Below are 17,895 nucleotides of genomic sequence, written 5' to 3' on the forward strand. Positions count from 1 at the left end.
AAGCCAAGACAGGAGGATCACTTGAGCCCAAGTGTTGGAGGCCGAACTGGACAACACAGTGAGACCCATCTCTTAAAATGGTTCAAATAAGCAACAGTGAGCATACCTAAAACAAATTAAAAAAAAAAAAAGTCTCCCCAAATAAACAGAATATATAAAGAACCACCAAATAATAATTTTATTTATTTTTATTTTTTGAGATGGAGTCTTGCTCTACTGCCCAGGATGGAGTGCAGTGGTGTGATCTCAGCTCATTGCAACCTCCGCCTCCTGGGTTCAAGCAATTCTCCTGCCTCAGCTTCCCAAGTAGCTGGAATTATAGGCACATGCCACCATGGAAGGCTTATTTTTGATTTTTAATAGAGATGGGGTTTCACCATGTTGGCCAGGCTGGTCTCAAACTCCTGACCTCAAGTGATCTGCCTGCCTCAGCCTCCCAAAATGCTAGGATTACAGGCATGAGCCACTGCGTCTGGCCCCAAATAATAATTTTAGACTGCAAATAGAATAACCAAAATAAATAAGTTAAACAAGCTTACACAATATATTCTTGCTTTTTACACTCCATACATAATGAAAATCCAAGTCTCTCTGTAGACACATATACAGCATTTTTTAGTAGCTATAGTATTCTACTGTAGGAATTAACTATCATTTATTTAACTAATCCTCCATTAATGGGCATTTATATTATTTATAATTTTTCACTATTATACATCATGCATATGGGCATAATTATCTAGGTCATTTTTAATTATGTCACTAAAAGTGACAGTGCTATATGAAAGGGTACGCACAGATTATTTTGGCTTTTTTTGAAACAGGGCCTCCTACTGTTGCGCAGGCTAGAGTGCAGTGGCACAATTATAGCTCACTGTAGCCTCAAACTCCTAGGCTCAAGCAATTCTCCTGCCTCAGCCTCTTGAACAGCTGGGACTGCAGGCACACACCACCACACCTGGCTAATTTCTTTTTATTAGATGGGTCTACGTTGCCAGGCTGGTCTCAAACTGCTAGACTCAAGTGATCCCCCCACCTCAGCCTCCCAAAGCACTAGGATTACAAGCATGAGCCACCATTCTCAGCAGGGGCATGTACGTTTTAAAGTGTAACACACACTGCCAAATAACCCTCCAAAAGAAGAGTTGCACCAATATATATTACCACTAATAGTGTATACCTACTTTTTCACATTCTTGCCAACAATAGGTATTGTGTAAATGTTTTTCCTTGTTTTCTACTCTTGACAGATGAAAACAGTACTTCATTGTTATTTGTACATATATTTCTATTTTTTTAGACAGGGTTTTGCTCTGTCACCCAGGCTGGAGTGCAGCGGTGTGATCTCAGCTCACGGCAGCCTTGACCTCCTGGACTCAAGCAAGCCTCCCACCTCAGCCTCCAAAGTAGTTGGAACTACAGGCGCTTGCTACCACATCCGGCTAACTTTTTGTTGTTGTATTTTGCTTGTAGGGATGGGGTTTCATTCGCATGCCTTGGGCTCCCAAAGTGTTGGGATTATAGGCATGAGCCAACATGCCCAGCCTTTTTACATACATTTATTATTGATATGTTAAATATATTTTCATGTGTTTAAAAGTCAAAACATAGCCAGGCGCAGTAGTTCACGCTTGTAATCCCAGCACTTTGGGAGGCCGAGGTGGGCAGATCACTTCAGGTCAGGAGTTCGAGAACAGCCTGGCCAACATGACAAAACCCCATCTCTGCTTAAAATACAAAAATTAGCCAGGCATGGTGGCGTATGCCTGTAGTCCCAGCTGCTTGGGAGGCTGAGGCAGGAGAATCGCTTGAACCCAAGAGGCGGAGGTTGCAATGAGCCAAGATCACACCACTGCACTCCAGCCTAGGCGACAGAGCAAGCCTCCATCTCAAAAAAAAAAAAAAAAGAAAAAAAAGTCTTTGTTTTAAAAATTACCAACTAAGAACTTCTGTGAATTCTCACTGTTTATCTTACTAATATGAGTCTTCAGTATTTTAGAAATATTATCAGCCAGGTGTAGTGGCTCATGCTTATACCACATAATCCCAGCACTTTGCGACCTGCGGTTGGAGGATCACTTGAGCTCAGGAGTTCGAGACCAGTCTGCCTGGGGAACACAGCGAGACCTCAACTCTAGTAAAAATTTTAAAAATGAGCCAGGTGTAGTGGTGTGCGCCTGTAGTCCCAGCTACTCAGCAGTCTGAGGTAGGAGGATCACTTGAGCCTGGGAGATTGAGGCGGTAGTGAGTTATGATCGTGCCACTGCACTCCAACCTCAGAAGAAGACTCTGTTGAAGGAAAGGAAAGGGAAGGGAAAGGCAAAGTCAAAGGCAAAGGGAAAGGGAAAGGGAGGCTAAAATTCTCCCTGTCTTCCCTTTTGAAAAAAAAATTAAAGTAAAAAAAGAAAAGAAATATTACCCACTTATGCAAACATATTTTCTCCCATTTTGTTGTTTTCATTTTGCTTATGCCGTTTTTTTGCAGCAGTAGAATTTTTAGTTGGTTTAACTTCCATTTTAAAATTTAACTAAATCTTTGCCCCATTTAAGTTGAAATACTAAAGACATAAACCTAAAGGCTCAGTCCGAATTAGTTTTAGAGCCAAACAATCATAAAATCACCACTCCATGGCCGGGCGCGGTGGTTCACGCCTGTAATCCCAGCACTTTGGGAGGCCGAGGCGGGCGGATCACAAGGTCAAGAGATCGAGACCATCATGGCTAACACGGTGAAACCTCATCTCTAAAAAATTAGCAAGGTGCGGTGGCGGGTGCCTGTAGTCCCAGCTACTCAGGAGGCTGATGCAGGAGAATGGCGTGAACTTGGGAGGCGGAGCTTGCAGTGAGCCGAGATCACACCACTGCACTCCAACCTGGGAGACAGAGCAAGACTCCGTCTAAACAAAAAAAAAAAAAAAAAAATCACCACTCCACTACTGACAATAGTGTAGAATTAGTCATGATTCTAATTAGAGAAAAGAAAAGAATGCAGGTACCCACTAGTTACCTATACATTCAATTAACAAGAGTCTACTCTCTAAACCACATATAGATGGAGTATCTGTTATATGAAATCCTTGGGACCAGAAGTGTTTTGGATTTTTTTTTTTTTTTCAGATTTTGGAAAGATACAAACTGGTTTAGCATGCCAAATCTAAAAATCCAAAATCCAAAATGTTCCAATGAACACTCCTCCTTTGAATGTCATGTTGGTGTGCAAAAATTTCAGATTTTAGAGCATTTCGGGTTTTCATATTAGGAATAATCAATCAGTAGGTACACAGTTCCCCCAGGTGGTATGACTGGGCTTTGGACTTGATTTTTAAAATAATATTCCATTTCCCCATCGGTATCCCACTTCTACTCTAAGCCCCAACTACCTAGCTGGTTACCTGACAGCCGTTTTTTCTTCTGGAGAATGGACCCTTTCGGCTTCACTGTTATCTGGAAACCTAACTCAAAATACTGAAAACTCTGAAAACTACTAGTCTGTTACCTGACGGCTCATTATCATCACTACTTAAGAGATTTGTTACCACACTCCACCCCGTTTTTGGATATTGACCTAGATTTACTAAGTTACCTTGGGCATTAAAATTTTTACTGCTAGTCAAATTACTTGAGCAGAAGCCCACAAAGGATAGTAAATAAAGCAAATGTAATGTATTATTCCTTTATTTTACTGGGAATCTGTTCTTCCTACTTACTTATCTTCCCCCACCAGCCATTTACAGCTTTTGGCATACTTCACGGTACAATGCTGCTGGTTTATGACAAGTAACGTTAACAATGTCATATATATAAGCACAATCACTAGAATTCTAACTTCTGTGAATGTCACATACATAAAGCCATAATGAAAGAAAACAGTTTAAAAAGATACCTTTTAATAACATGAAGGAAAAAAATTCAAAATAACAAATACATCCTATTGTTATTCCAGTATTTCACAGAATAAAGAATTTGTCTATATAATTTCCTTCAGTAGCCCACAAAATATTTACCACTCCTTTCCTTAACTACCATTGTATTAAAGACATCTGATGTCAATGACAAAAACTCCAGTATTAATGCTTAGAGCTAGGTTACATTACTTAACTTTTTCATTTAATCTAACATTTTCAAGTCATAGGGAACTTTTTAAACTAATCTTGTTCATACTCCAGGACATTCCCATGCCAAAAAAAAAAAAACAAAAAACAAAAAACAAAAAAAACCACAGCTATATGCTGACCACAGCATGTAGTTAGCAAAGACCATACCCTTAGCTGAAGAAATAGAGCACAATTCCTTAACCTTCAATTCCTTAACAACCTACAAACTATATTGTATTGGAGCCATTTTTATGAAGTATCAAAGTATTACCATTCCGGACCAGGAAAAAATATCTAGAAAGGACATTATTAGGTTCTCAACTAGAGGCAATTTGCCCCCCACCAGGAGACACCTTTAGTTGTCACACTAGAGGAAGGAGAAAGACCACAAGCTGCCGGTGTCTAGTAGCCAGGGATGCTGCTAAACATCCTATAATGTACATGCTAGCCCCTGACAACAAAGAATTATCTGGCTCATAATGTCCATAGTGATAAGGTTGGGAAACCTGAGACAAATGATGAAATGTTAATATGAACTGCACTGTATTAATGTTATATTTTCTGAATTTAGTAATTTTTCTGTGGCTTCAAAAAACAATAGCCTTGTTCTTAGGAAATACACATCAAAGTATTTAGGAATAAAGGAACATATCTCAACTTACAAATGACTCAGAAAAAAAATATGTATACATGTAGTGGAAAAGAATGAATGATAAAGTAATGGGGCAATATGCAATAACTGATTAATCTGAGTAGAGTAGATACAGAAATTTTTTTTTATTATTGCAGTTTAAAATTATACCAAAATTAAAAGCTAAACAAGTATTACCACGCCCATAAATTTATTTTACCTGGGGAACTTGGCACAATTTCCCAATATATATGTGCAATATAGCAAATCAGCTTTCTTTTACTCCTTTCTCAAAATAAATTACCCTATCTTGAATGGATACTTGCAAATTGAACCCAAATAACTCATGTAAGCTGAAAGTATAATTTCTAGAATGTGAACTGCACAAAGTTAGAAATTCTTAGATGTCTATCAAGGACATGACATACTATTGTATATCACAGTAAATTCATGGCCAATATCCCTGCATTATATATTTTAGGCTTTCAATACACACAGAAAACTGAAACCACATAAGATCTGAACATGTTCAGTGCAAAAGGATATACAAGAAATAATACAAAAAGATTTTTTTAAGACTCAGATTTTCATAAGTTTAACATTAGTTCTGAATTCTTGAATTTTATCATTCCTATTTCTGGGCAATTGTTACTTTAAACAGCATGCAACAAATTATAACAACAGCTTCATAAATAACAAGTTTACTTTTGGAAAACAATTCTTTAAAATTTTAAATCCAAGAAAAAAAAATTTAGGGACTTACAGACGTTTGGGACATACTTGACTGCTGTGTAACACTTCCTGTGGGAGATGTAGATGGTCTTCCACTGGACAAACTTGCCTAAAATAGTAACACTTTTAGAATATGTTGGTAAAAACCTGAAGTTAAGAACTTTCTGGTACCATGATAACACAAAACCACAACCATAAATGTCAAAAGGCCTATGTATGAAACAACCAATTTTATAGTCAACATGGCTTAAGCTTTGGTTAAACAGATTTTTTAAATAAGAAAAAGCTGAATGGTGAAAACAGGGGATCCAAAGACTAATCTTACTTTATTAGCTACTTTATTGTCAGTTTCACTTTATGGGTCTCTGTCATCTTTAAAGTGGAATCACTACTCCAGAGTTATGAAAAAGAAATTAGAGCTACAGCAAGAGCCAGTGAGTGGGTTTCAGTTTCCTAACTTCTATCACAAACATGTTATTTAAAATTACACTACTAAGAAGAAGCGACAGCTGAGAATCTGTTGGTAATAGAAATAAACCTTTTTCAGATTCAGTCAACTGAGATCCTCCTCTGGTGAGGGGATTTAAGATTAAATCTTACACAGCTTTATTAAATAGTATAATAATAACGAAAATCTTTTTTAAAAATAAGCATTTAATAATGAAATCCTGTTATCAGTAGGAATAATATGATTGGATTTTAGAAAGATGGATATACATATCTTTGTATAGAAAATTTCTGGAGAAATATGTATTACATTGTTACTGTGGCCACCTTTGAAGAATGGGAAACAGTGGTAGGCAGGGAAAAGGAATAGCTTTACCTTATCTCTTATAAACAACTTAATATTGTTTGATTTTTTAATGAGTATAATTACTTACATAATTTTTTAAATCTTATTTTTAGTAAAAATACAATTTATGTAAGCCTAAGTACTCACTGTTGTACCTAGAACTTTATACACATAAACTAACATAGCATTTCTCCAATCTGGATAAAAAGCACTGAGACAAAAGCTAGAAACAGAGTAACATAAAAAAAAATCCCCTTTTTCTCAATTAACTTCTATTTGGCAACCTATTAATATATTTCCTCCGGGAAAAATAACCACAGGACATCTGAGAACTCTGAAATAATACCCAATGCATTTATTTTCAGTAACTACCTACAGATAACAGAAACTTTGATCTCATAAACTCTTACTTTAGTCTTACCTGAACGGCAGCAAGGCTCTGAAGCTGGGAGCTGCTTAAATGCTGCTGCTGAAGAGCTGCAGTATGCAGCATCAAGTGCTGTTGTTGGGCTGCATACATTTGCTGAAGGTACTGAGCAGCTGAGCTGGGGGGCCGATGCAATGCCTGTTGAATTACCTGTGATAAGTCAATTGAACCAATGTCAAACCATAATCTCAACCTTTACCTTAATCAGAAAATCAAAGTATAAAAAAGTGGCAATTTAAAATTTCACTGCTTTAATACATAATATCATCAAGCTTATTAACATTATTTCTTTCCTAGTTACATATCACTAGAAATCACTAACTTGTACACATTAAAACTACCCAGTGGGCCGGGTGCGGTGGCGCAAGCCTGTAATTCTAGCACTTTGGGAGGCCGAGGTGGGCGGATCACAAGGTCAGGAGATCGAGACCATCCTGGCTAACATGGTGAAACCCCGTCTCTACTAAAAACACAAAAAATTAGCCAGGCATGGTGGCACATGCCTGTAGTCCCAGCTAGTTGGGAGGCTGAGGCAGGAGAACCGCTTGAACCTGTGAGGCAAAGGCTGCAGTGAGCCGAGATCATGCCACTGCACTCCAGCCTGGGCGACAAAGCAAGACTCCATCTCAAAAAAAAAAAAAAAAAACAACCCAGTGGACAATTCACAAAAGACAGGCCAGGCCAACTAAGCATTTCAAAAGATTTTCAATCTCACCAGTAGTCAAAAACTTACAAATTAAAACAAGATACTATTTTCCAACTTTCAGATGGATAAAGATTTAAAAGACTACTACTACTACCTGGGGAAACCAATACTCCCATACTGCTAGTAAAAATTCAAGTTGGTATAACGTTTTCGGATAAAACTTGGTAGAATTCAGGGCTTGGGTGTGGAGAGAAATACGTTTACCATGCAACCATAACAAATAGTAATGTAGATCAGTGCTGTCCTATACAGTAGCAACTAGTCACATGTGCCTACTGAGCACTTAAAATGTGGCTAGTGCAACTAAAGAATTGAGTTAATTTTAAATTGAATTTTAATTAATTTTAATTTTAATGTAAACAGCCACAAGTAACTACTGGCCACTATAGTGTACATTGCTGATACCGATCTATATTTACTAACAAAAAGAAAATCAGTGGGTTACAAAATAGTACATAGAGTAAGATACCATTTTTATATTAAAATATTTGAAAGAATCCACAGGAAAACTGTCAAAGACCACTGATGGGTAGCCAGATTAGAGGTGATTTTTAGCTTCTAGTTCATACTTTTCTATAAATGTCTGAAAATCTTACAGTGAGTAGGTATTATTAATAATCATATAAAATTACAAAGCAGCTGGGCAGGTTGGCTCATGCCTGTGATCCCACCACTTTGGGAGGCCAAGGCAGGCAGATCACCTGAGGTCAGGAGTTCAAGACTAGCCTGGCCAACATAGTGAAACCCTGTCTCTACTAAAAATACAAAAATTGGCCAGGCATGGTGGCATGCACCTGTAATCCCAGATACTCAGGAGGCTCAGGTGGGAGAACTGCTTGAACCCAGGAGGTGGAGGTTGCAGTGACCAGAGATCATGCCACTGCACTCCAGCCTAGACGACAGAGCAAGACCCCATCTCAAAAAAATAATAATAATAAAATAAAAATTAAAAATAAAATTATAAAGCTATTTCTTCTTTAGAAAATTACTCAATAATTCAAAAAATTTTTAAATGTCAAATACCTTGTTTTGCTTCAACATTGAATAAAACTATTCTTACTTAAAAAAATTCCTTAAAAAGTGTTAATTACTGTGAGTATTTGTTAGTAAAATGTAAAATCTGAGCCTGAAACTTCATAAATAAATATAGAAAAGTCAAGTACTCTACTAAAATCAGAGAAAATTCCTACACTTCTCCAAAAGGTTAAGTCAGAATAAGTCAATCCTATACAACCAAATCCAAAAGTCACATTGTGCTCACTGTGACTCTGAAACAGCACAGAATCCTAATCGCACCATCAAACCAGAGTTTTCAAAGAGCTAAGGGAGTAACAGTGCCATGATCCTATAGCTTCCTATAGCTTGAGGGTCTCTCAGGACATCTTGAACCATAATGCCATGAATCCTTCTATCTAAACTTCAAGAAAGCATATTTCTGTGTGTTATTGTTTATTTTCATGTGTTAATATCTCATCTCTCCAACTATAGACTACTATGCCTGATACAAATTTCTGTCACAAATCAATGGGAGCTTTTGACCCCTACCTGCAGGGGACTACAGGCCAGCATTAAGTGATTCAGAATTATAACAATATACCTTTTTTAGTCAGATCAATCTCTATTTGTTCTTCTAATTCCATAACAAAATTCTAAATCACTGGACTGTATATGGAAAAAAATTCTAAAATCAAATCTATTTGACACATACTTTTGTCAGAGTATACTAATTTTTTCTGTTGTCAGCACAGTCTTTCACTACTATTCAATTACTTACAGCAATGAGTAAATAAAAGTTACAGATACAGCAAATTGTTCTTATTTATTATAAATCCTTATTCACCCAAGGAGGGTGAAGAGAATTCCCAGGACAGAAAAAGCAAGCTGGAAGATTAAAGAATTACTTAGGTAGTTCAATAAATATTGATTTGATTGCATTTTGGGAGAAGCAATTCTATGCTCTCATAAGAACCAGAGTTAGTGCTATTTATGAGATATATCCACATCTACATATCTATTAATTTTTTATTAATATATGCAGCTTAACTGAAAACTAGAGGGCAAAATGGTATATTAAGCGATCACATTATCAGTCAGGCGTGGTGGCTCATCCCAGCACTTTGGGAGGCTAAGGCAGGAAGATAGCTTAAATCCAGAAGGTAAAGACCAGCCTGGGCAACATAGTAAGATCCTGTCTCTACAAAATAAAAAAATTAGCCAAGTATAGTCGCATGTGCCTGTAGTCGCATGTGCCTGTACTCAGGAGGCTGAAGCAGGAGGATCACTTGAGCCCAGAGGGTCGTGAGTTGTGATCATGCCACTGGACTCCAGCCTAGGCAAGAGAGAGGGAGAGAAGAAAAAAAAAAAGGGGGCCAGGCACAGTGGCTCACGCCTATAATCCCAGCACTTTGGGAGGCCAAGGTGGGCGGATTACAAGCTCAGGAGATTGAGACCATCCTGGCTAACGTGGTGAAACCTCATCTCTACTAAAAATACAAAAAATTAGCTGGGCGTGGTGGCACGTGCCTGTAGTCCCAGCTACTCGGGAGGCTGAGGCAGGAGAATCGCTTGGACCAGGGAGGAGGTTGCAGTGAGCCAAGATCGCGCCACTGCACTCCAGTGTGGGCTACAGGGCGAGACTCAGTCTCAAAAAAAAAAAAAAAACCCGGTCACGCCTGTGATCCTAGCACTTTGGGAGGCCAAGGCAGGTGGATCACAAGGTCAGGAGTTTGAGACCAGCCTGGCCAATATGGTGAAACCCCATCTCTACTAAAAATACAAAAATTAGCTGGACCTACTGGCACATGCCTGTATGTAGTCCCAGCTGTTCCAGAGGCTGAAGCAGGAGAATCGCTTGAACCTGGGAGGCAGAGGCTGCAGTGAGCCTAGATCACGCCACCGCGCTCCAGCCTGGGCAATAGAGCGAGACTCCGTCTCAAAAAAAAAAAAAAAGATCTAAATCCTTTTCCCTATATCCCTTACCTCAGAGAAAGGTAAAAAACATTAAAACCTCACTCTGCATTCAAGTTTGAATTTCTGGTGAACTGGCTGGTTCCACTCCACAGTGACTTGGGAAAACTAAATCCTAAACCAAAGACAGTTAAATAGACATTATACTGGGGTATCCACCATGGAAAAATGGAGGAGAGGAAGGACTATATTGCAAGCAGTTATTTTCAGGGTAGATGCAATTATAAGGATTCTCCCGGAAGAAAGCAGGTATAATAGAAAAAATAAGAATTCACAGAGTGGTTAACGGCACAAAGGCTGAAGTCTGAGAACTAGCTAGGTGAGTTTGGGAAAGTTATTTAGCTGATTTAAAGCATTTATTTTCCCATCAGTAAAATAGAGATAATAATAATAGCTACTTCATAGAGGGCTGGTAATGATTAATGGAGATAATTCATATAACATATTTATCAAATATTTGGCACGTAGCAATTATTCAATAAGTATTAGCTATTACTATCTACTGGAAACCTATAATGTGCCTTATACAGTTCTAGATACTTCATTTAATCCTCAGAGTAATCAATGAAATAGGTAGTCTCACCCTCATTTTAGTTTTCTGAGGCTCAAGGGGATTATGTCTCATACCCAAGGCTATATAACTCCTAAAGATAATGAAAATGGAATTCAAACAAAGCATAACAGAGTGGAAGGTCCATGCCCTTTTTATAATACCATATTGCCCCAACCTCCATTATCATAAATGTTAACTAAGTAAACTTTACTTTCTCAACCAAGTGACTTCCTAGTTCAATATTCCCTTCCCCCTCTGCCCCTAAGGGATTTAGAATGGATCCTCCTGCTTAGGGTTCTTAGGCCACCTGGGTTTAAAATAAACTTCGTAACATATCTACACACCAGAACAGATCTCCCTAAGTCTATATTTTGAGTTCCAATATAAAATAAACCTACAGCCATTCTGCATGTTGGGGCTCTAGGTTGAATGCCTTCACACTGCAGCAGCACCCACAGACTTTCCCCTTATAATTTTCTTTACACATAATCCTATAAACTACATACTGACAAATGTAAGCCCTCTCAATACTATATACATATATATATATATATATATATATATAATTTTTTTTTTTTCTTTTTTTGTTTTTTTTTTGAGATGGAGTCTCACTCTTTTTGCCCAGGCTGGAGTGCAGTGGTGCAATCTTGGCTCACTGCAACCTCTGCCGCCAGGGTTCAAGTGACTCTCCTGCCTCAGCCTCCCAAGTAGCTGGGATTACAGGTATGCACTACCATGCCTGGCTAATTTTTGTATTCTTAGTAGAGACGGGGTTTCACCATGTTGACCAGGCTAGTCTCGAACACCTGACCTCAAGTGATCCACCAGCCTTGGTCTCCCAAAGCGCTGGGATTAGAGGTGTGAGCCACCACGCCCAGCCCTTTTTTTTTTTTTCCTTGAGACAGGGTCTCACTCTGTCACCTAGACTGGAGTACAGTGGTGCGATCACAGCTCATTGCAGCCTCGACCTCCTGGGCTCAAGCAATCCTCCCACCTCAGCCTCCTGAGTAGCTGGGACCACTGGCGCATGCCACCATGCCCTGCTGATTTTTGTATTTTTTGTAGAGATGGGGTTTCAACATGTTGTCCCAGCCAGTCTCCAACTCCTAAGCTCAAGCTATCTCCCTGCCTTGGTCTCCCAAAGTGTTGGGATTACAGGCGTGAGCCACCACGCCTGGCCAATAGTATGATTATTAATTAACTTTGTTGGCTGTTGCTGTGGTTGAATGTGTCCCCCAATTAAGTATGTGTTGGAAACTTAATCTCCAATGCAACAGTGTTAAGAGGTGGGACCCCTGAAGGGTGATTACGCCATAAGGACTCCGCCCACATGAATAGACTAAAGGAGATTTTAAAAGGGCTTGAGGCTGCAAATTTGATATCTTGCTCTCTAGTCTTCCACCATGGAATGAGGCAATAAGAGGGCCCTCGTGAGACGCCAGCTCCTTCATATTGGACTTCCCAGCTTCCAGAAATGTGAGAAGTAAGTTTCTTTTTTTTACAATTACCCAGTCTTGGTATTCTGCTAGTAGCAACACAAAATGGATTGAGACAGTTGATTCAAACATTAGTAATTCTAACTGTACATTTGAGAATATGAAACAATATATAAATCCGGCTTAAGCAAAAAGTAATATGACATCTTAAGTCTTAGACTACCCATCACTACAGCTGAAATACCTGTACAGCATGTCGGTCTGAACCACTGTAGACAGAGATCTGTGGCTGCTGCATTCGAGAGGAGGAAGTGGTGATGGTGGTGGTGGTGGTACTGCTGGTTGTTGTTGACACAGAAGATGTTCCCGGGTTTGGTTCAGTATCCATAGCTGTACTATGGTCCTTAAATCTGGCAGGTCACACAAAGGGTTTGTATTGGTAAAAGCATTATCTTACGAGCTTTAAAGAATATTCATTCCAAAGAAATAATCAGCAGTAATCTAAACTGCTAGGAAGGCTCTCATAAAAGACAGCCAACACACAGTCACTATAAGCACTTAGAACGGAAAAATACTTCACATATATGGAGCATATTTAATAGTTAATACCTACTACATTTGAATTCAAATGATTCAGAATATGTAACCCAGATAACGCATAGCCAAAAGTTTATCTTTGCATTACCGAAAGATTTTTTTTTAAACCAAAACAGGTAATGAGAGCATACTAAACTACCTAGGAAAATAAAAATTTAAGCAGTATCAGAGTATTTTAAAACATTTCTTTACATTCTTTTGACCACACTAATTACAAACTAAAGTCATTCTTACCTATATATTAGAACAGAATGCCTAAGGACTCATGTTCACCAGCTTAGTTTAGTTTACCATATAAACTTTGCTTAAAAAATGTTCTTTTTTAAAAATGTTAAAAAGTAATTTTTTTAACTCACACTGGCTTTTCCCCTAATCAGTCTACAACGCTGTCCTTACTACTTCTAATAGCTGAGTTATACTTATTAGCAGATTGCTGTGAGAACACAGAGAAGAAGCAAACAGCAACTTCCCATACCCTTACAAAATCTTTTTCACAAAGAATTACTCCAGATTTTGAAAACATAAATTATGTCACTTCCTCATGTATGGACAGTAAAGTACACTTTTATACCAGACTTTCCGATCTCTTCCCTCCAATACTATAATCTTACTTGTTGTGGTACAAAATTCCACTAAATACAGAATCTGTATTTGAATAAATTCAAACATTTTAAGTCAATTCTAAGGACCTCCATATTGTTAGAAACCAGAACAGCAGTAGTTTTTGTCGGGTCAGAAATGTACCTCGAAGGTGAAAAGCACACAAGAGATTATACTGGTTTTATCTCCCTTTTCTTATTGGTCTTTTCTTCTGAGAAACTAAATCCCACCCACCCCACATTAGCAGCACTGACAAAAATGTAACAAGAAGACTTTCTATTCCACGAAAAAACAAATGAATTTGGCACTAATTGGTACACATACACTATTCCCATAGCGCTGCTTTTTTAAGTACAAATTTTCTTTGTTCTATATTACGTATGTAAACAGTATTTACATTCTCTGAGGAACCAAATGTAAAAAAAAAAACGGACAAAAAAAAAAAAAAGGAAAATTGGGGGCCTTGAGTGGCGGTTCACACCTGTCATCCTACCACTTTGGGGGAGGATTGCTTGAGCTTAGGAGTTCAAAGCCAGCCTGGGCAACATAGGGAAACCCTGTCTCTACAAATGAAAAATAAAAAATTAGCCAGGCCTGGTGGCACAGGCCTGTGGTCCCAGCAACTTGAAAGGCTAAGGTGGGAAAATCGCTTGAGCCCAGGAGGTCCAGGCTGCAGTGAGCTATGATTGTGCCACTGCACTCCAGCCTGGGAGATAGAGTGAGAGACGCTGTCACAAAGAAAGAAAAAGAAAATAAGAGGAAAAGTGAAAGAAAAACCGTCAGGAAGAAAGCTGACTCCTCACTTACTTTTTGGATTAGCAAATAATTCATACATTTTTATGCTTCTGTTTTTTTGGGTTTTTTTTTTTCCCCAAACTGTCTTCCAATCAAATCACAGCATCATATGGTAACTGTTCAACATTATACAGTGTTAGTGGTAGGTAAGGTAAACTTTTCACCAAACTGCTGCCAGTCATTCTACTACCGTATCGTGCACCAGTGACATGCAAAAGGCCAGCTTAAGTTCTGGTTTTTTAAAAGTGTTAATCTGCTCAACTATGCCCTCCAATCCAAACAGTATGGTAAACAGTTCTAACTCCTAACCAAAAATGGTCACAGAGAATCCAAATTCTAGGCATAAGTCTAAACATCGGTTGAGCGGAACTGGCCAAACCATCGCACTGCATTTCGAGGCCTGGCACAAAAGAACAATTTTGGTAACTCCACCGTCTAGGCATACTAATACCTGCAAAATACAGCCAGCAGTTCTGGTGCACAAGAGGCCTACCCAGGAAACAGTAAGTTCTGGAGTCGTTAAACATACCGTCACACCGACACACAAGAATGTGGCCCGCGTGTGAGGCAGCAACGCTGCAGCCAGAGACTCGAGGGAAAGACCTTTCTTTCAGGGTGTTTTCAGCCTCACCAGACCTGCAAGCAGCCCCCGCCGCTCTCAGGCCCACGCCAGGACACCTCCTGCACGCCTCCCGCACGAGGGCGGCGGGCAGCCCCGCGTGTTGGATTCTCCGGCTGAGGAGGAGTGGGGTGGCGCCGGGGCGGGAAGGAGAGGAAGGCAAAGGAGGCCTGGCAGTGCCCGCCCTGCCCTACCCAGCCTCCGCGGGCCCCTGCGCAGGCAGCCGTAACAAGGCTGCCCGCGGGGCCCACTTGCAGGAATGACAGCGCCTGAGGAGCCCACCCGGGCTTGTTCCCCGGAAAACCCCAATTCCCGGGGTCCCAAGGGTGACCCTGCGCGCAGGGCCGCGCAGATCCGGGACCTGACGGCGGAAGGGGCGCTCCTGCCTGGCGGGTAACTGCACCCTAGAGTTCGTCTTCGCCCCCCGACACCGGCCTAGCAGGCTCCTCCGCGATAAGACGGGTCTCGAGTCTCTCTTTCCCCACACTGCCCGCAAAAGAGCCCTGAGCTTTCCCCTGAGGGAACGTGTCGCTGCCCCAACTCGCCCCCCCTAGTTACGACATCAGTCACCATCTAGTCACTCACTCCGCTTCCGCCATCTTCTCTCCTCCATCACTAACATGGGCTGCGCATGCGCCCCCCGGCGGCGGGCGGAGAGGCGGGGTCGGCTCAGCCCCCGGAGCCCGAGGTCACGTGGGGTCCTCAGCTTCCAATCGCCCCCGCCCACCTCAGGAATTGCTCTCTCTGAAAGTGACCAGATTTCCCCCGCTAAGATAACCAGTGTCTCCTCTCCAACCCCTTGCTTTCTCTCGTCCAAGGTCTTCCTCTTGGGGAGGTATCTGTAATAAAGATATAAAAAGTTATCTTAGATTGTTAAACTTAAAATTTGAAGAATATGGGCGCGGTGGCTCACCTGTAATCCCAGCACTTTGGGAGGTTGAGGAGGATCTCTTGAAGCCAGGAGTTCAGGACCAGCCTTGACAACAAAGTGAGACCCTGACTCTACCAAAAAAAAGCCCAACAATAATAATAATAATAATAATAATTTTGAAGAATATCTAAAATATACCAAAGCCTATGCAAACTGCAGAGTGGTTTCAAAGAAAATACCCATGAGGATTAGAGGCTGAGGTCTCAGGGAGAAAGGAAATTCAGGGCTGGCTGCAGGGCTTGTTGCCTGGGAGCTTTGGAGCTTGAGGGTCCCAACCAGCGAGTACCTCTCTCCAGCTGAAAGATATGTTCAGATGCCAGTGAATGAGTGGTTAAGGAATCATCCTGACTACCCTAGGCATATCATTCATGTCTTCAGTATGAATTTGCTGAGCGCTTAGTAGGAATTGCAAACTTGAACACCACAAGGAACAAGCAGGAACAGCCACCAGTTTGCTAGTGTAGTCTGCTAAATGCCAACAACTCAGGTGTGTGAGACAAACATATAAAGATAAGTAAAATAACACATTTAAATATAAATATGAAATAATAAAGATGAGTCCTTGTCTTCCAAGAAGTAGCGGAGCGGGTTTTATAGACATTTGCATACAATATAATGTGTTCTGAAGACCGGGATGATGGCTCACCCTCATAATACCAGCACTTTGGGAAGTGAAGTTGGGAGGATTGCTTGAGCCCGGGAGTTTGAGACCAGCCTGGGCAACATGGGGAAATCCCATCTCTACAAAAAATACAAAAATTAGCCAGATGTCGTGGTGGACACCTGTGGTCCCAGCTACTCAGGAGGCTGAGGAAAAAGTGTTCTGAAACATCTATTAAGTGCTTTGGAAACTTTAAAGTTCAAGGTGTATAATAAATCTTTACATCCCTTTACAGGAAAAAAAAAAAAAGCATACGAACCATAAACAATGTCTCTTTTTGCATTTTGTGAGGTGATGGAGTCACAATAATTTCAAGAACTGAGAATGAAGTATTGATATAAATCCATCCGGAAGTGTAATATGGTCTAATGAAAAGTATACTTGGTCTTAGAAATCCTGTATTCCAGGATGTGCCTAAGGAAGGGAAAAGAACACTTCCTATCTATGGGAGCTTAAATGGTCCCTTTGCCCACTTTTCCCATCTGATAACATCTTTTTTTTTACCTTGTCTACCTAATAGCAGTACTATCTACTACTGCTTCTAGAATTCATTGAGAAAGTCTCCTTTAAAAGTCCCTGTAGACCAGGCACAGAGGCTCACTCCTGTTATACCAGCAATTTGGGGGGGCCAAGGAAGGCGGATAACCTGAGGTCAGGAGTTCAAGACCAGCCTGCCCAACATGGTGAAACCCTGTCTCTACTAAAAATACAAGAATTAGCCGGGTGTAGTGGCACCCGCCTATAATCCCAGCTACTCCAGACGCTGAGGCAGGAGAATCGCCTGAACCTGGGAGATGGAGGTTGCAGGGAGATAGTGCCACTTCATTACAGCCTGGGAAACAGACTGAGACTCCATCTCAAAAGAAAATAAAAAGTCCTTGTAGATGCTTTAAAATATTACTGCTTTTTCTTTCATTCTGACTTGCTCATATATCATTGCTATTAAACTTTTTTTTTTTAATTGAGATGGAGTCTTACTCTGTCGCCCAGGCTGGAGTGCAACGACGAGATCTCGGCTCACCACAACCTCTGCCTCCCGGATTCAAACGATTCTCTTGCCTCAGCCTTCCGAGTAGCTGGGATTACAGGCACGTGCCACCACACCCAGCAAACTTTTTCTATATTTTTGGTAGAGACGGGGTTTCACCATGTTGGCCAGGCTGGTCTCGCACTACTGACATCAGGTGATCCGCCGGCCTCAGCCTCTCAAAGTGCTAGGATTACAGGCGTGAGCCGTTGCACCCGGCCTTTGATTAAACTTCCAAGAATCGGCCGGGCGCGGTGGCTCATGCCTGTAATCCCAGCACTTTGGGAGGCCAAGGCGGGTGGATCACCAAACGTCAGGAGTTCAAG

General features: G+C 40.6%; 1 protein-coding gene across 12 annotated transcripts in view; it reads right to left on the minus strand.

The window, feature by feature from the left end:
* PHC3 (polyhomeotic homolog 3) overlaps positions 1 to 15,618 on the minus strand; it is a 95,154-nt gene extending 79,536 nt beyond the window's left edge. For 5 of the 12 annotated variants that reach the window (XR_010125786.1, XM_054483767.2, XM_063662413.1 and 2 more), the window contains exons 1-4: positions 15,536 to 15,578; positions 12,584 to 12,749; positions 6,672 to 6,827; positions 5,489 to 5,566 (exon numbers count right to left, since the gene is read on the minus strand). Coding sequence is in view for 11 of the 12 variants with exons in the window: in XM_054483767.2 (XP_054339742.1) it covers positions 5,489 to 5,566; positions 6,672 to 6,827; positions 12,584 to 12,749; positions 15,536 to 15,549 (414 nt within the window). In the remaining variant the exon portion in view is untranslated. Of the gene's footprint in view, positions 1 to 1,184; positions 1,641 to 5,488; positions 5,567 to 6,671; positions 6,828 to 12,583; positions 12,750 to 14,782; positions 15,023 to 15,520 lie in introns of those variants that run through there. The other 7 variants (XM_054483764.2, XM_054483763.2, XM_063662412.1 and 4 more) reach the window with 7 other exon arrangements.
* Positions 15,619 to 17,895: the final 2,277 nt, after the last annotated feature.

The sequence above is a fragment of the Pongo pygmaeus genome, chromosome 2 (assembly GCF_028885625.2).
Source record: "Pongo pygmaeus isolate AG05252 chromosome 2, NHGRI_mPonPyg2-v2.0_pri, whole genome shotgun sequence".
NCBI classification, from domain to species: Eukaryota; Metazoa; Chordata; class Mammalia; order Primates; family Hominidae; genus Pongo; species Pongo pygmaeus.